The following is a 20,131-nucleotide window of genomic DNA, read 5'->3' as shown; positions in this document are numbered from 1 at the left end:
CCTTGGCTGGGTCAGCTTGTGACTGCAGGGTCTGTGACGAGGAGCTCTCCTGACGATTGGTGCTACATATTCCTTGTTTCTTCTCTCACTCTTAATCTCACCTACGGATTGAATTGAAAAGTGATAGCTGCCGAGCTGAGTCCTGCTAGGAAAATTTACCCTTTTCTCCTTTATCCTGCCTCCATGAGCTCTGAGGTTTGTTTTTGTTTTGTTTGTTTTTTTAATATATAAACAATTGCTTCCTGTTCATCTCTCAAACAAGCCTGTGCTGAGATTTGTAGAGAGCTAGTCTCCTATATGCTGTATGGAAAGAATAGCAGTGTTTAGAATTTTGGAACCGTAGCAAGGCAGCATTTCTAAGTTTCCTATTAAGAGTCAGTGTGGAACTAAGAATTGAAAACTAATTACACAAATCTTTAAATTTTGAAAGATCCCCCGCCCCCAAGTGTTTCTGCCTCTGGGATATCTATCCCACAGAAGGGTACCTTGTATCTAGCAAAACAATCAGTTAAACATTCAACCAATAACACTGCCACCGCTCACTCTTAAATGTTAAACATGTTTCAGGATTTTTTTGAACCACAAACCATTGACTAAATTCTCTATTGCTCATACAACAATTGATGACACGGGAAGTGAATTTGAATGTAAAAATAATATCTAACATTAGGAAAACTTGCTTTTTTCTCATTAAGATTTTAAAATTTTCATCTCTACACACATAGTTTAGCTAGTAACTTTTCTGTTTCATCTTATTCTTACTGTTTCTGATTTTTTCACCTTGTGTGGTTCTCAGACCTCATGGACTTGTGTCATATAAGCCTTTCTCTGAGCCTCTGAGTTGTTTCACTAACAGAATGGGGGGGTCACCACAGCATGCCTGCTGCGGAGTCAACGTGCAGGGCCCTGGAAGCTCAGAGGTCCCTTGGAGATAGCTCTGCTGGAAACTGTTGATGGTGTGTGACTTGGGCAGACCTCTCCTGAATTGGAGCAATGTGTGAGCCATGATGCCTACAATTGTGCTTTTCATAGAGCCAAGTATACTGTTGCTGATTAATAAATAATGGGTTGTTTATCTTGGAGTTGTTTGTATTGGCAGATGCCCTCTAAGATTCAAAGGCTGTCTGTAAACGAATAATGCCCTCATTGTTTATTCAGCGCCTGCTTTTCTATTTAATATGCAGCTATCTTGGAGAAATTTCTTGAATATCAAATCACAAGTAAAATGTAAGCAGTTTTTTTCCCCCAGATTTCCAAATAGGCCATTTAACTGTGACTTATTCTCAGATGCTCTGATGATCTGGTTGTGTGCATGTGGCTGAGGGGGAAGGGCAAGGGAATGAGGCCCAGAAGTTTGCCATCTACCAGATCCATCACAGATAACTTAAATAAATTCACGTGCATTTCTGGTTGATGGTGTGTCTAGCACAGGTTAGCTGCTGAGCTTTCAAGTGGAAAATGTGCAAAGGGACAGGCAGCAGGGATCACAGTGGGAGTGGGTCGGGAAAGGCTGGTGAAGGAGGTGGGTTTGATGGTTGATACAGCATCACTGGTGTGGCACAGGGAACAGAGCAAATTACACTCGGCAGGAGAAACAGTATGTTTGAAGACTTGTGGCATCATCAGCAGTAGGCGTTCTGGGAACTATAAGTTCAGTGATACTGGAGCATAAAGCACTGTAGGAATGGCCCTGGGAAAATGGGAATATGAGGCCCAGATAATGAAAATCCTAAGCCCCGTCTCTCTAACAGGAGTGATAGCTCCATGACGTGTAGCTCTGGCTGAAGACAGCATGAAGCTCTCACACCTTCCTTGTTCTGTGTGCTATGCTCACGTGTTCTCAGTATGTAGAGGGCTCTAGTTTTGTAAAGGGCCATTTTGTGATTAATTTTTTCATGTTGTGATGGCATAATTCTAGAGACTCAAATGGTGAGATCGTGCATGAGTATAGAGGGTCAGGGAGAGTTTTTTGTTTTTTTTTTTTAAAGGGATAGTTTTGAGACTGGGTTTATGACTCGGGTGATAGGGAATATAGAAAAACATGGGCGGAGATACTTCTTTCTGCATACCTTTGCATCCTCACTGCTGGCAAAGTGTGTTGGCTCTATGTTGGTTGTTTAATAATGGTGGCCGACTGTATATAATGCATGAGACATTGTTATTTTAATGAAATATTTAAAAATAATTTTCATGGTTTCTTGGTACTGCTGGCTATCTGTTTCACAAGAAGCAAAGGTTAAAATTATGATAATTGGCCAAACAATTAAATGTCTTCCAGTGAGGGGCAAAATCTTGAATAAAACTAATTTATACTGCTTCAGTGTAAGTCATAGAAGAAGAAATTTTTTTAAGTGCTTTAGGGAATACATAAAAACAATGATGAAATCATTGTTTTTCAGTTGAATTTTAAGTATTATGATGTAATAAATATTTGGACTTATTTTTAAGAAATTTTTGGTATTTTGGAAACCAGTAAAGATCATTTTGATATAAAATTTAATCACAGATATTAAAAAAAAATGGTTACCAGGGTAAAAGGGGGTAGACTGGGATTGATATATATATATATATATATATATACACACACACACACACACACACACATATATATATATATACACACACACACACACACACACTACTATATATATAATTGATAACTGATAAGGGCCTACTATATAGCACAGGAAACTATACTCAATACTGTGCAATGATCCTATATGGGAAAGTACATTTTTCATATATGTGTGTGTATAACTGATTTACTTTGCTGTATAGCAGAAAGTAATACAGCAAGGTAAATGAACTATCAGATCAGTTCAGTTCAGTCATTCAGTCGTGTCCGACTCTTTGCAACCCTGTGAATCGTAGCACGCCAGGCCTCCCTGTCCATCACCAACTCCCGGAGGTCACCCAGACTCATGTCCATCGAGTCAGTGATGCCATCCAGCCATCTCATCCTCTGTCGTCCCCTTCTCCTCCTGCCCCCAACCCCTCCCAGCATCAGAGTCTTTTTCAATGAGTCAACTCTTCGCATGAGGTGGCCAAGCATCAGGGTCTTTTCCAATGAGTCAACTCTTCGCATGAAGTGGCCAGAGTACTGGAGTTTCAGCTTTAGCATCATTCCTTTCAAAGAACACCTAGGACTGATCTCCTTTAGGATGGATTGGTTGGATCCCTTTGCAGTCTAAGGGACTCTCAAGAGTCTTCTCCAGCACCACAGTTCAAAAGCATCAATTCTTTGGCACTTAGCTTTCTTCACAGTCAAACTCTCACATCCATACATGACCACCAGAAAAACCATAGCCTTGACAAGATGGACCTTTGTTGGCAAAGCAATATCTCTGCTTTTTAATATGCTATCTAGGTTGGTCATCAGAGAAGGCAATGGAACCCCAGTTTCTTGCCTGGAAAATCCCATGGACAGAGGAGCCTGGAAAGCTGCAGTCCATGGGGTCACTGAGGGTCGGGCACGACTGAGCGACTTCACTTTGACTTTTCACTTTGCTGCATTGGAGAAGGAAATGGCAACCCACTCCAGTGTTCTTGCCTGGAGAATCCCAGGGATGGGGGAGCCTGGGGGCTGCCGTCTATGGGGTTGCACAGAGTCGAACACGACTGAAGTGACTTAGCAGCAGCAGCAGGTTGGTCATAACTTTCCTTCCAAGGAGTAAGCATCTTTTAATTTCATGGCTGCAATCACCATCTGCAGTGATTTTGGAGCTCAAAAAAACAAAGTCTGACACTTTCCACTGTTTCCCCATCTATTTCCCAAGAAGTGATGGGACCAGATGCCATGATCTTTGTTTTCTGAATGTTGAGTTTTAAGCCAACTTTTTCACTCTCCTCTTTCACTTTTATCAAGAGGCTTTTTAGTTCCTCTTCACTTTCTGCCATAAGGGTGGTGTCATCTGCATATCTGAGGTTATTGATATTTCTCCCGGCAATCTTGATTCCAGCTTGTGCTTCTTCCAGCCCAGCGTTTCTCATGATGTACTCTGCATATAACTTCAATAAACAGGGTGACAATTTACAGCCTTGACGTCCTCCTTTTCCTATTTGGAACCAGTCTGTTGTTCCATGTTCAGTTCTAACTGTTGCTTCCTGACCTGCATACAGGTTTCTCAAGAGGCAGGTCAGGTGGTCTGGTATTCCCATCTCTTTCAGAATTTTCCACAGTTTATTGTGATCCACAAAGTCAAAGGCTTTGGCATAGTCAATAAAGCAGAAATAGATGTTTTTCTGGAACTTCTTGCTTTTTCGATGATCCAGCGGATGTTGGCAATATGAATGTTGGCAATTTGATCTCTGGTTCCTCTGCCTTTTCTAAAACCAGCTTGAACATCTGGAAGTTCATGGTTCACGTATTGCTGAATCCTGGCTTGGAGATTTTGAGCATTACTTTACTAGCATGTGAGATGAGTGCAATTGTGCAGTAGTTTGCACTATGCTGCTGCTGCTGCTAAGTCACTTCAGTCGTGTCCAACTCTGTGCGACCCCATAGATGGCAGCCCACCAGGCTCCCCCGTCCCTGGGATTCTCCAGGCAAGAACACTGGAGTGGGTTGCCATTTCCTTCTCCAATGCAGGAAAGTAAAAAGTGAAAGTGAAGTTGCTCAGTCGTGTCCGACTCCTAGCGACCCCATGGACTGCAGCCCACCAGGCCCCTCCATCCATGGGATTTTCCAGGCAAGAGTACTGGAGTGGGTTGCCATTGCCTTCTCCCAGTTTGCACTATACTCCAATTAAAAAAAATGTTTTAAAAAAATTCAGCTGTGAGAGAGAATGTGTGTGTTTGGGAGTTGGATATACATGTGATAAAATTAGAAATCCCTTAATTATTTTATTTCACATTTTTTTAGGTGCTGGTGAATCTGGGAAAAGTACAATTGTGAAGCAAATGAAGTAAGTAGATTTAAAACATAATTTTTTTTTTGATGTTGTTTAAGTGTACCATTCCCTCAAAGGAAGTAAGTATTCTTTTTTCCTTTGTCTCCTTAGAATTATCCATGAAGCTGGTTATTCAGAAGAGGAATGTAAGCAGTACAAAGCAGTGGTCTACAGTAACACCATCCAGTCAATTATCGCTATCATTAGGGCCATGGGTAGACTGAAGATTGACTTCGGTGACTCAGCCCGGGCGGTAAGTTACTAAAGTCCTTGGAGCAGACCAGAAGAGTTTAAAAAAAAAAAAATTAAAGAAAAAACCTTACATGATAACACCATACTGTATTTATCAACTGTCTCAACACCAGAAGAATAGTAGTGAGTGAAGTAGGTCAGAAGCTTTAGAAGTGAGTAGAGTAAGAATACACAGATTTGCATAATCTTCCCCATTAGAGCCAGAATGCTTTCCTTATCCATCAGATGGTTGGACCACTCGGTAACCATTACCATGTTTTCTATATAACATAGTATACTGACTACCTCTGAATCTCCATCATGGTTTTGGGTAGTTGCTACCGAGTTCAGTAAACTGCCTACACTGGCATTCTTCAGAATTTGTTTATATGATTTGGAATGCTGAAATGATCTAAATATTTGTGTTCATGCCCAGACTACAAAGCAGTCTAGTCTCAGATGATGAAAACAAGTATAAAGTTTGCTTATCTTTAGAATCAGAAAATACTTGCTATTAGAAAACATTTTTCAGAATTTCAGAGCTAGAAGGACAAGGACCTTAGGAGACGGGCTAGTTCCACCCCTTCGTTTTAGCAGTAAAGGAACTGGAACCCAGGACGTCACATGATAGGGAAGATTGCCACACGGTGGTGGCAAGGCAGTGGGCCTGTGCTTCCTTATGTGACCCAGTGTGGAACTTGTTTGCAGTTTGATTGGAAACAGCCCCAGCCTGGCCCATATATTATGTTTTCCTCTTTTCTCCCCAGTCCTGGGTTGCTTGCTTAATCTGTTTCAAGTTTTTTTTATTTGTGTATGGTTTATTCTTCACTGATTCTTTTTTTAAAATAACATGGTAAAACTTGATGTTTCCAGAAACCTTTAAGTGAGTCTCTAGATTAGTTTTTAATATTTTGGTACAAAGTAGATGTATATTATTACTACTGTTACTACTACTACCCCCTTTTATAGTTCCTTTTTATTTTTATGTGTTCAATATGTGTGTTATCTCCCTAATAATACTATAAAGACTTTTCTGTTTAGAGACCATAATGTTTAGTCTTCTTAGGTCTGCCAGGTTTTTAATTTTATATACAGGCTCAATTTGTACTTAATAGGAAAAAAAATGAATGAAAGCTGCATTAGAAAACATATATTGGGGAAATCTGTAAAAATTTGTTTATTTTGTATAAGTCACTAAAATTTCTTTATAAGCTGTGAGGCATATTAATTTACTAAGCTTTTCTTTTTAAATAAAGAATATTTTCAAAGACTTCAAGATCATTTTTAATAATAATTCATAGCATTCTTCTAACTTATCTTTTCTGAAACAGCATCTGATCATATCCAGACAATTTTTGCCTTATCTCCTATCCATTCAGGCTGTAACTTATTCATTTATCGTTATTCATTCAGGAAATGTTTTTGAGCTCTTAGTCATACACAAGAGAGCTACCCTAAGATAAGGAATTGAATAAATTGTACTTTACATTAATTCCAATTCACGTGTACAGTATTATGCATTCAGATCTTACATGTGATTATTAAAGAGAAAGGTTTTGTAGCCTCCATTGTGTGAGGTAATGAAGGGTCAATGCAAGCTGCTTTTTTATGAGGTCTTTTTATTTTCATATTTTTCTCAAGAAATATTTTCATTTTCTGTCCTTTGGGGGCAGATTTGGGCTTAAATTCAGGACTGACTGGGCTTCCCTGGTGACTCAGCTGATAAAAAAAATCGGCCTGTAGTGTGGGAGACCTGGGTTCGATCCCTGGGTTGGGAAGATCTGGGAAGGGCTACCCACTCCAGTATTCTGGCCTGGACAATTCAATGGACTATATATATAGTCCATGGGATGGCAAAGGTCCATCTAGTCAAGGCTGTGGTTTTTCCTGTGGTCATGTATGGATGTGAGCGTTGGACTGTGAAGAAGGCTGAGCGTCAAAGAATTGATGCTTTTGAACTGTGGTGTTGGAGAAGACTCTTGAGAGTCCCTTGGACTGCAAGGACATCCAACCAGTCCATTCTGAAGGAGATCAGCCCTGGGATTTCTTTGGAGGGAATGATGCTAAAGCTGAAACTCCAGTACTTTGGCCACCTCATGAGAAGAATTGACTCATTGGAAAAGACTGATCCTGGGAGGGATTGGTGGCGGGAGGAGAAGGGGACGACAGAGGATGAGATGGCTGGATGGCATCACTGACTTGATGGACGTGAGTCTGAGTGAACTCCGGGAGTTGGTGATGGACAGGGAGGCCTAGCATGCTGCAATTCATGGGGTCGGGAATACTCGGACAGGACTGAGCGACTGAACTGAACTGAGCAACTTTCAGAGACTTTGGTTCAGGACTGACTGGGAATAACTGCTCCCTCACACAAGGTTTTTGTTTTGTTTTGTTTTTAACTGGTTTTCTGATGCTTTGGCGGAGAAGGCAATGGCACCCCAGTCCAGTACTCTTGCCTGGCAAATCCCATGGACGGAGGAGCCTGGTGGGCTGTAGTTCATGGGGTCGCTAGGAGTCGGACACGACTGAGCGACTTCCCTTTCACTTTTCACTTTCATGCATCGGAGAAGGAAATGCCAACCCACTCCAGTGTTCTTGCCTGGAGAATCTCAGGGACAGGGGAGCCTGGTGGGCTGCCGTCTATGGGGTCGCACAGAATTGGACACGACAGAGGTGACTTAACAACTTAGCAGCTGATGCTTTGGAATCTACATGGAGGCCTGCAGTGGTCAGTTTTGTTTCATCGTTGCTAGTTTCACCCACTCTTTTCTAGACTCTCTAGCTGTATCCTAGTAACTTATTTTCTTCCTTCCTTCTGACTGTTACCTCTGCTAATGTTAGCCATTGTTACTCTTTCACACAAATGTCTTCAGGCTGTCTCATTGGTTTTGATTGGTCTACTCCATGTCTTTGCAGCCTTGCCTCTATGCAAATTTTAAAATACTATGAGGCTCTGGAAATTGTACTCAGGAATACACAGATGAATTAAAGACGGCTTGGACTTTGAGCTTGATAATTGGAGCATGTGTTAAGAGTTTTCTAGACCAAAAGAAGGGAAAAAAGCATTCTAGAAAGAAGAAACTGTATAGTGAAAGGCTGAATATATTTCTTTTTCCAAGGTATCAATTCTGGGAAGTTAGCCTTAAGTTGAAGGATAACCAGATATTTAAGTGTGAAGGTAGTATAGTTTTTTCTGTTTTTGGAAAAAAAAGTGAATAATCTGTTCTAGCAACTGTGCATCAGTGTGAACTCAATCTCATTAACTTAGATATGTCAACATTGAATTATTTAATACCTTTTTTGGTAAGTTTATTTGTCTTTACTGGGTTGTTAGTTGTAGCATGTGGGATCTAGCTCCCCTGACTAGGGATCAAACGCAAGCCCCCCGCTTTAGAAGCCAAGTAATCTTAGCCACTGGACTGACCACCAGGGATTGTCCCGAATTTGCTAATATCTTAGTGAAAAATTACTCTTTTTTTCTTTACTAGCTTTTATTTTCTTGATTTTTACTGAGGTTGAGAATCTTTCTTTTTGTATCTCTTCTTAGTATTGAACTTAGTATTTGGACTCATCTTTGTAGTCTTTACTCAGTTCTGTTTAATACCTTGTCCTTTTTCACATTGAGTCTCTTAGAATATTAGGGATGTTACTTCTTTATGCTTTGCAAATAGTTTTATCCAGGATATTTCTTTTATTGTTTTAAAACAGTATTTTTCTTACGGTAGAAGTCCTTGTTTTCTTCAGTCAATTCTGACTTCTGAGTTTTGTGCCTTTAGATGTTCTTCATCTTAAAATTATTTTTAAAAACATATCATCTTTTTCTAGAATAACATGTCCACTCACCTGGAAACGTTATTTGTGTCTCCTGCTAGGTGGAATCTAAGTATGTTTTATAATTTGATCATCTCTTGCCTTACAAACCACGTATTAAGTACTCCATTCCTGAGTGACTTGAAAATGCTACTTAGCATTATACTGAGTGTTTTTAGACTCCAGTTTTTTTTTCTCACTGATGTATTCTTTTTTCCCCAGCTCAGTCACTTATTTTCATCATAAGATGGAAATAATAATAACATCTACCTTTTAGGGTTGTAAGGAATAATGACAAGACTTTACCACATGCCTTGCTCGTAAGAGGTTTCAATAAATGTTATTGCTGCTACTGTCATTTATAATGACTATACTACTATTATAATTTTTGTCAGAGTAACATTTAGTTTCTCTTGATTTATAGGACATTGGTATCTGCTAGGGTGAGTGCATCCATTCCACTATTTTTTAACCAAAATATCAAGGCTACTATCCATTTCTCTTCCATAGAACTCAGGAATCATTGTAATTCCCCACATCCCTATTGAAACGAAACAAACGAAAAAGCCTATCAATATCTTAACCGGAATTATATTTTAATATGTCGGGTAACTGGGTGAGTGAGAACTGATGACAAAATGTATTTTAAATTTTAAGAGATGGTGACTCATTTGCTGTGGTTTGCTTCATATTTGGCAGCTAGTGAATTTGCAAAGCAGATTACATATTAGTTATTTAAAATGAGAGGAAGCAAAATTGTTTTCAAGGCTGGCATAGAGCAATCAAATTTTGTGCCTAATATACTTTCAGAACTCTCATAATGAGTGTAGTTAATCTGTGGGTGACAATACTGATAGATTATTTTGTTTTTAATAGTGTGCAGTTAAGGAAGCCTTAAATAAGGGCCTGTAAACATGTCTTAGGCACTGCACACAAGCATGTACACAGGTCAGCACAGGGGTAGGGGAAGTAATTAGACAGACTTGCAGCAATTGACGTAGTAATTTATATGTTAACTCTTATAGTTAATAAAAATGTTTTATGTCATTTAATTAATTTCCAATAGTATTAGTATTAAAAGATTAGAAACAAAAGAAGATAAAACACAGGGCTGATCTTTCATCCAAGAAAGCTTGAGAAGTACTTCCTTAGAATAAGCTGGGCTGTAAGGAACGGAAAACCTTGCCTTGAATGGACTTAAGCTCCCTTTCTCCCCCAAACCTCAGTATGCTCCTGCGCTGGTGCTGCTGCTAAGGCGCTTCAGTCGTGTCCAACTCTGTGCAGCCCCATAGACGGCAGCCCGCCAGGCTTCTCTGTCCCTGGGGTTTTCCAACAAGAATAGTGGAGTGGGCTCCTGCACTGTGGCCACTTTACTCTTCCTCTGATTTTTAAATTTATTTCATTAGTCAGTTAAATTATATCTGTCTGCCAAATTTGCCAGATTGCTTCTGAGAAAGGCTGTATCAATGTACTTTTCTAGCAGCAGCGCTGTTTCTTAGCAGTCTCAGTAGCCAAAATCTTGCAGTCTTAAATTTTAAAAATATTGGCTAATTTAAGTCTTATTTCAATTTAATTTACATTTTCAATTTTTTAATACAACTATGCATTTTTCCATATCTTCATTGACTCTTTTTCTCTGCATTTGTCACCTATTTTATCCTGTATTCATTTATTGATTAGAGTCTTGGTGTTTTAATTAATCTCTTTGCTTGTTTGTATATATATGGGCTTCCCAGGTGGCTCATTGGTAAAGACTCTGCCCTTGCCAAGCAGAAGATGTGGGTTCAGACCCTGGGTCTGAAGGTTCCATGGAGAAGGAAATGGCAACCTACTCCAGTATTCTTGCCTGGGAAATCCCATGAACAGAGGGGCCTGGTGGGCTACAGTCCGTGGGGTCACAAAAGAATGGACACAACTTAGCCAGTAAACAACAACAAATGTACATATATAGTAACTCTTTATGCACTAATGCATACTTCTCTCACATTTGGCTTACTGCCTTTCATCTTAGGTTTTCATTAAAAAAAAAAAATCCCCTATTATTTATTCTATTATGTTTAAATTTAGATAGTCTTCTCTCAACCAAAGATTTACTGAATATTTATGATATTTTAAGAGTTTTTTTAGGGAGTGAATTTCAGCATTGTTTCTATGCTAGATCCTCAAATCCCTCTGAAACTTTGCTATATGCATGGAATAAGGATCTACACTATTTTTTTTCCTCTTCAGATGGCTATCTAAATATTCACAAGTGTTTTTTAAGTAATTGCATTATTTCCTGATTTATCTTGCCACCTTTACCATATAAGTTCAGATTTGGGGCTCCCCACCCCCATTGATCTTAATACCAGATGTTCTACATATTGTAGAATTTTAATATCTGATAATTTCAGCCCTCTGTCCCCAGTATTCTTTTTCAAAATGTTTCTAGTTATTTCTACTTGTTATTTTCCCAGATCAGTATTTGAATTATTTATAGTAGTAGTGTGGTTTATATTTGAGAACTAAGATGAAAAAGTTACATTGTTTTTGATTCTGAGAAATAATGATTTACATATGTGGAAAGTGATACTTAGCTTAATTTGAAATATATTATGTCCCTCCAGCACAGTATGTTTCTGCTTTACTCAATTCATGTATCATTCATTACATATTTAACTGTCTTTTGACAATAGGTTCTATTGTCCATACAAAGAACCCTTAAATATTTTTTTATTGATTTGATATTTTAAAACACATACATTTATAAGATTAATAAACACGTTATATTTGTGTAATATATTGTAATTTCTTTTTTTGACATAATGAAGCTCACGCTTACTGCAATTTAGCCAAGTTTTGCCATCTGCAGTTTAAAATTAGATTATTTTATTTTTAGCACACCCCCATTTCCTTGTCTCAGTCATTTTTACTTTAGTTATAGTTCTGTTTTTAGAGAAAAAAAAGTTTTATGTTTATTTTTTAATCAAAGCAATTCTTTAATGTCTGGGATTAGCACCAGGAGCTGTGGAGAGGTGACTTCACTAATGTTCTCAGTATTTCCTATTGAGTACACTAACTTTGATAAAAGCTGTATAATCGTTTTAAATTTATAGGAGTGATTGTATGCTATAGAAATGTAGTAGATTAAATATAGGAGCATTTCTCATTGTATGTGGTATTCAGTATTGTCAACTAATATTATTAATGAAAATAATTATTCAAAACCATTGAAACAAAGGATTTCTATGTGTATATCCATCATGACATCAATATATTGATATTTTCCCTGCAGCCAAAAATTTGAAGGTGTCACAATTTTTTAACACTCCTTGAGCATATTATTTAGCCTCTATTGTAAAGGGCTTTCTGATGATTTCTGTTTAAACTCTTCATCTGATTCATAAATTCTGTCTGCTAGATCACGATAAATAATCATGTAGCCTTTGCTTAAAATTTAAGTCTCTCACTCTCCCTCCATTTTTTGTTTTTTAGGTGGCTTTGGTTGTTAAAAAGTGTTTTTATTGAATTGGAATCTGCTCTCTTTTGCCCTAAGAATTATTTTTCTGCTCTGTGTCTAAGCACAAAGTCTACTCCTTCTTCCCTTTAATGAACCTTGATATATCAGAAATCAGAAGACAGCTGTATGTATTGTCACTGAGTAACAGGTGCTCACTCATCGTCAGTGGGGGAAAAGAGGCTATTATGTGTCTCTTGACATGATAGCAGATAGCATTTCTTATGTCTTTTCTGAGTTCCCCAAACACCCAGTTTGTATGAACTAGAACTTCCATTCTTCAAACCATCTTATTTTCATGTAGTTTAGTCACTTAAAAACATACTAACTTGGCTACATTCACAGATTTTTTTCTTGATACTTGCAAGTAATTTCCTGATAAGTACATTTCTTCTTAACATCACAAACAAGAGTCCTTATAAGCTGTTTCACTTCCCTGTAGCCCTTTAGTAATACCTGTCAGTTTTCTACACTGCGTCACACTGTTTCGGTGCACTTGAGTTTTTCTTTCTTAAATGTGCTTAGTAGTCGTAGTGTCATTACCTTAGTCGTGTCCGACTCTTTGCAACACCGTGGACTGTAGCCCACCAGGCTCCTCTGTCCATGGAATTCTCCAGGCAAGAATGCTGGAGTGGGTTGCCATGCCTTTCTCCAGGGGATCTTCCCTACCTGGGGCTCGAACCTGGTCTCCTGCATTGCAGGCAGATTCTTTACCATCTGAGCTACAGGGAAGCCCTAAATGTTCTTAAATAACATTTTACATGAATCTTGGAAAGACTTCAGTTGATGATAAGGTAGGACTCTTGTCATCATTCTGCAATTTTCAAATGTGTCTTAGGCAGTGGCTACTTAGTAACTGTTGACTAATATGTGTGATTGGGTGGGGTGACTAATTACCTGTGGAACTCCAAATAAATTTCACAATCTTTCTGTGCATCAGATTCTTTTTATATAAAACCTAAAGTTAGGTAGAATAATTTTAAAAGTACCTTCCAGCTTATATTTATTCCTTAAAGCTCATTTATAGACATCTGAATATCCTGCTAATGACGTGGGAGTATTCCAATTTATTTATTAAGGAAAAGAGACTTCTTAACACTTGTGGGAAGAGGAGACATTTTTGAATGCTACAGAGAGAATACAGTTTATAAATAGAGTTTCCACAGTTTCCCAAGTCTTTTCTTCAGGCTTCTTGCCTGCTAAGTTTGAAGAGAATGTGATCTTATGACCCATACCATTGGGCATTGGTCTTTTCTATCAAAAAATTTTATGGAAATTGAATAAATACGTCATAATGAAATCTCACTTAAGTGAAAAGCACTTGTCTAAAATGGATAGAGAAAAGTATGTTTGATACTTAGTTAAAAATAAAAGGATATTTGATGATACTTAGTTAAAAATAAAAATGACCAAGTTTAGAATTTCTTATATGTAAGTCATTATTTGGAAAACTGAGTAACTGTTTACTGGAATAAGGCAAATGGTGCTAAGAACGACTTGAAATCATGTTTTGTTGGCGTTTATTAAGGATCTTGTACACATGCTACTTGCTTGCATGCATTTCTCTTGTGATTTACTAAAAAGGGAAACATATGCTTGAATAATATGTTCCCATGCTGAGTGACTTAATTATTTCTCATGATGGGCTCCATCTGAAAAGAAAATGTCTCACAAATTGGCAGTAGAATGAACTTATATTGTCAGCTGGTACCCGCTGCTGGCCCATGTCACCAGTGCTTCCCTCTGCACCGTATCCTGAGATGTGCCTTCACTTCGTAAAGAGCTACTGCACCAGCTGGAAAGATGCCCCTAGAGAAAAGTTAGGAGCGGTCCACCCAGTTAACATAAGCTGCAAATCCCAGCCCAAGAACCTTTGTGACAATGGTATCCTCACATCTCCCTTATTTTGTATTAACCATGTTATTACCCGAAGACTAGACTCGTGTTGTAGAGCACTGTTGCTACTACCTGTATGTGGCTATTGAGTATGTGAAATGTGCCTGATCAGAATTGGGATGTGCTGTCTGTATAAAAGAAATACCAAGTTTCAAGGAGTAAATATCTAAGTTTATTTTTTTTTAATATCTAAGTTTATATTGGTTAAATGTTGAAATATATTTTATATACAGGTGATGTAAAATATTGTGGAAATGAATTTTACTTTTTTTTTTGTTACACTTTTTAAAATGTGCTGTTAGAAAATTTAGAATTCCATCAGTGGTTTAAATCTCTTGGACAATACTGACCTAGTGGGTTTTATTACCTATAGATCAGAATAACTGTAACTATTGTAGACGCTGGGCTTCCCAGGTGGCACTAGTGGTAGAGAACCCGCCCGTCAGTGTAGAACAGATAAGAGATGGGGGTTTGATCCCTGGGTTGGGAAGATCCCCTGGAGGAGGGCATGGCCACCCACTCCAGTATTCTTGCCTGGAGAATCTCATGGACAGGGGAGCCTTGTGGGCTACGGTCCATGGTGTTGCAGAGTTGGACATGACTGAAGTGCCTTAGCACACATGCATTGTAGGCTCAACACTTAAGCAGAATTTAATTTTATGTGCAGTATTCCTCCTTTTAAAAACTTTTGCATGCTATCTTCTATATGCATCCTGAGTTATTTCTACTTCAGAGCTGTGTTTGTTTCCTATGCTTGGATTAGCAAATACCTGTCCCCACTTCTGGACCCACGGATGTTAATGGATACACACTTGAAGGTATTCTGAAACCTCAGACTATTCTGTGGAACTATTCTTGCTTTATTCCACATTGACTTCTTCCTTATCTGAGTTTATTATGCCTCTACAAAGTATATCACAGAGCTGACAATTCAATTCTGAAAATAACTTCTAATGGTGTCAATGTGTTTTTTTAGATTAGAAAACATTTTGGTGATGGGAGGCAAAGAATACAATCTTCTGTTTGGTCACAAGTGATCATCTTCCATGCACAGCTGACTGTCAGTGGGTAGTTGGTTAATATATTCCCTCATGAGCTGTCTCGTCACTGTTTCAGCTTTCTGGTGCCTTGCTTGATAGCTGTTACTAATATCACCAAACATGGACACATGACTTAAGATTGTGCTTTTTTGATTAAGCCAATTTTTAAAGTGGTATTTTAGGGAAATCCAAGTTATGACACCAGTAGACAGCATAAAGGAAACTCACGATTGTACCTTTTGTAATCAACAGTGTATTTTATCTGTAGTGTCTTTTTACTTTTTAAATAAAAATGGCCTTTGAATGTTCAGGATGATGCCCGCCAACTCTTTGTGCTTGCTGGCGCTGCAGAGGAAGGTTTTATGACTGCAGAACTTGCTGGAGTTATAAAGAGACTGTGGAAAGACAGTGGTGTACAAGCCTGCTTCAACAGATCCCGAGAGTACCAGCTTAATGATTCTGCAGCATAGTAAGTAATCATAACTTCATGATCATGAATAGTTACTTGCAAGTCAAATATACCTCCAAGTCAGTTTTAATGCAGAATTGGCTGACACATTCTTGTACAACTCAAGGTATTCAGGATGACAATATTTGAACACTTTTTCTGTCTGTGTGTGTGTGTGTGTTTGCAGGTAGCAAGGCTCATATTCCTTTTGTGTTCAAAAATAGTCTCAGGGGACTCATGCTTATGCAACTCTAATCTTGCAGCATGGAACTGTTTCCAGTATACTTCCAAGAAAGTATTTGGGATTTCCCAAAGCTTACTGTTAATTTGGGTGGACCTCTAGTTTGGACCAGCCAAAGGGGAGGGTAACTAATGTGAGTGCCCCTCATTTACTAACGTGCCTGAGAAGTCACTTGTCCAGTGACAGGCACCTTGAGTCACAGGCACCCTGTTTGAAGGGGTGTACGATGATAACATCAAGATATTCTTACTGATGAAAATAAAGGATCTGTAAACTTGACAATTGTCAAGTATATATGCTGTGTTGCGTTAGACATTGTTTATATTAATAGATATCGAACTGCAGTTTTTAGAAGAATAATTTGCCCCAGTTTTCTAGGTGGTGGCCTCAGAAAGTCTATAAAGTAAGTTTTGATAAAACCTAGTCAGGGAGTTTTCTGCTTGGTAATCTGCATAGGGAAAAAAATATCAAGAATTTATTTCCATTATTTGGCACACATACTCAGCAATGTCAAAAATGATACTCTGAGTAGAAACAAGTGCCTTACGCTTATTTTATTTTCCAAAGTTAGTTTTCTTGACAGAGCTCTTGGCTCTCAGGGATACAAGTGAGGATTAAATAGAAGCTGCCAAGTATTAGAAGGTCTAGGTAAACACGTATACTTTGCCACAGTGAAAAACAAATGGGTGTGGCTGCTGAGAACCTAATTATAGAATTTTCATGTGTTGCACGTCAGTGTACTCGGCATTACGTTAATGATTTAGTGTGAATGAAGAAGTAATACAAGATATTGTATAACCTGTCATAATTTTTATAACGCTATATTTTTTAACATGTATTTTTAGTGTTTTACAAGTGTATAAGCCATATGTATTATTACATGGGTAGCTTCATCTTTCCATCTGGTGTCCTTACTTTTTACAAGGAAATATTCTTTGACTCAGTGGGTAGGCCTTTGTCTCCGTGTTGTGTACTCATGATCTGAGGGTTTGTTTTTTTTTCTCCCCTAGCACTTATAGATTTACATGTATTTTGAGGTAATATTATTTATACTTAACATTGAGGACTATTTGATTTTCTTTTTTAAATCTCTGCCACTAAACTGTAAACTCAGTAAGGTCTTTTTTTGCCCAGTATTCTATCTCCATTACCTGATACATGGTCATCACACAATATGCCCTTATATTAATAAACCAAACTCCAGAAGCTAGAGGAAAAAATTAGAAAAAAAATTTTCTTATTGCAAAATACAACTCTTGGTCCACAATACTTGCTTTGGCACCACCAGAAGCTGCAGAAAGATCAAAGCAGAAATTACTTATGGTGAGTAACTTGCTCTGAGCTGAGCCCAGCAAGAGGAGTTATTTGAATAATTTAAGGGGTGCTTCTCAGGGACAGTAGATTAAAGTTCATTTCCCCCTATCTTCCTGGATGGACGTCCCACTTCCCACCAAGTATATTTGCGCAGATCCCTTGTCCTGTGCACAGTACTTGGAGTCACTTTGGCTCTCTGTTATTTCATTACTAATAGTTCTGATCTTAAGATGGCAAAAATGGAGCCACTCTTCAAGAATGAAGGAAGTCATGAAACTCATTATTCTCCTTGGTAGTTATAAGGCATCTTGATTTCTGAATTCTTGACTGGAGATAGAGGGTGCTGCCAAGCTGCCCAGTAAGACCATCAAATCATCAATCTATGAAAAATTTGTGATCTTTTAAAACAACCGGAGTTTTTCACAGTGCCCGTTTTTCTTTTTTGTCTTGTCGAAATATAAATGTACATTATTTTTACAGGCTAACAGAACTATAGCAGTTTTATGCTATAAATGTTAATATGAGTAATCAGAACATATCTTAAAAAGAACAGCTCATTATTTCAAAGGGACAGTTAGTAAACTCTTGTCATAGCCTGTTTTAAGTCAGATTTTATTGTAGTAAATTGAGCTTTAATATATGTGGAACTAAAAACATAAAATAGTAGGAGATCATCAACAATGCAGTAATACATTATTTTAAAATACAGATAAACTATCATCTCTGTGTATTCTAGTATCAGCATCACATACATATACTTGTCTATAAAATTTTGATTACTAATTCAGCAGATGGCTTTCCAATTCTGTCTCCACAAATCATATACTTATTGAGCTCCCTTTGTGGGTAAGACCCCATTCTAAATGGCTAAAGAACACTTTGAGAGGACACATCAATTAAAGTTGCAAAAGTTGGTGCTTCTGTAATGAACCCTGATGTATTTGCTAAATTATCTTGAACTGTTCCACTCTAGTATTAGAAAACACTGCAGTCATGCTCCCCACATTCAGGTGACCTTAGAATTAATTCCATGCATAGCCTACTAGTGGACTTATGTTCTAAGATACAAGATGTGGCTGTTCCTACCTCCTTACTATGCTTTTTATGATGTGAATAACATTCCCTTTCATCCATGCACCTTTCAGATTTCTGTTACACTCCTCACTTCACTCTCCAGTAAGCCCTCTTCTTAACCACTCAGGTTCACCTTAATCTCTCTATACCTGTACTGTATGTAACATTATTGATTCTACTGCATAATTGGACACAAAAGAATTGCATAGTATGATACCACTACATTTTTATAACACAACATATTTTGCATTATTGGCAGAGAGAGTTGAATGAGTGGCTGAAACCAGAAACAAAATATGAATGTTGATTCATAGAGCCAGTAAAATGTAGAGTACAGGAGCATGCGTAGTGTTTTTCTGTGTATAACTTAAGGCGAGTTGAAAAGGAACAATACTGAATTCAGCCTTTGGCCAGGGGTTTCCTCACTACTTTCTCAAAAAGGAAGGCTTTCTACAATAACTCCTCAACAAAAAAGAAATGTCTAGAAAATAAACACAGTGGTACGTCAAAAAAAAATGTAATAAAGAGTTTTTAGAGACAAATTCATGGCTTGCAGTGAGTTTGGGTGCTTATGGAATTTTGTGGCTGGAGAAGTATAAACATTTTCATTTCAGAGAGTTGTGTAAGATTCAGATTTAAATTGGTCAAATTATATCATTACATAGAAATGTAAAAACTTGCAGTAATCTGTAGTACTTCATGCATCAAAATGTTTTGCTCTTTGATTTAGATGATCTTTATTGATAATGTTAACTATTAGCATATTGTTTATTTTTCAGCTATTTGAATGATTTGGACAGAATTGCACAACCAAATTATATTCCAACTCAACAAGATGTTCTCAGAACTCGAGTGAAAACCACAGGAATTGTTGAGACCCATTTTACTTTCAAAGATCTTCATTTTAAGTGAGTAGCTTCAAGGCAGATAATATATGAATTCAGATATATAATACAAAATAAAATGTTTAAGGGAAAAAGGTATAAAAAAGTTTAAAATTTTTTAGAGTTGGAAATTACAAAAAATGTTTTTCAGGTCCAAAGGGGGATATTTTTATTTAAGTAAAAGTAACCATGCAGATTTCTTTTGCCTGTATTTTTCACAGTGGCTTAAATAAAAATAGATTTTGGTTTTTATTTTTAAATAGAAACTACTGCTCTAATAATGTATATTTTGGAAAAGTGTTGCCATCTATTTCTAGGTTTTACTGATAGATTATATGCTGATTTATGGAAATGTTTTTAAAAGCTACCTTTTAAAATTTTTTCACCAAGATTTTTACGCACACTTACATTTCTACTATTTCATGATTAAAAATGTTCATTTAACTTTACAGTGTACTATAACTTATTGAGGTCTGAACAGAGAAGCATTGACTGGTAGCCTATAGAATGAAAGGGATCCTGAAGTTCATTTTGTCTTGTTTGCTCATTTTATAATGAACCAAGTTCAGGGAAATTCAGTTAAACATTGAAAATTGTTACTTACTGAAAAAAGAAAAACTAAATGTGAGAAAAGCTGCTGAATTTTGCTACAGTTAATTCCAGTGCTCTGAAACAGTATGATAACAAATCAGAATTTCTGAAACTATCTTAAAAAGAGGTTTCTAGCCAGAGATTAAAAACAAATATTTGTCAGCTCACCTCAAAGAAGCTCAGTATTGCACACTGTGGGGAGCACAGCTAGATATGC

General features: G+C 37.5%; 1 protein-coding gene across 1 annotated transcript in view; it reads left to right on the top strand.

Moving 5' to 3' along the window:
* Positions 1–20,131, top strand: part of GNAI1 (G protein subunit alpha i1) — a 106,295-nt gene that overhangs the window by 66,817 nt on the left and 19,347 nt on the right. Inside the window, exons 2-5 of the mRNA XM_025291058.3 lie at positions 4,862–4,904; positions 5,001–5,142; positions 15,674–15,831; positions 19,219–19,347. Coding sequence (XP_025146843.1) covers positions 4,862–4,904; positions 5,001–5,142; positions 15,674–15,831; positions 19,219–19,347 — 472 coding nt within the window. The remainder of the gene's footprint in view (positions 1–4,861; positions 4,905–5,000; positions 5,143–15,673; positions 15,832–19,218; positions 19,348–20,131) is intronic.

The sequence above is a fragment of the Bubalus bubalis genome, chromosome 8 (assembly GCF_019923935.1).
Source record: "Bubalus bubalis isolate 160015118507 breed Murrah chromosome 8, NDDB_SH_1, whole genome shotgun sequence".
In the NCBI taxonomy this organism is placed as follows: Eukaryota; Metazoa; Chordata; class Mammalia; order Artiodactyla; family Bovidae; genus Bubalus; species Bubalus bubalis.
This window is presented reverse-complemented; position numbering and strand designations above follow the sequence as displayed.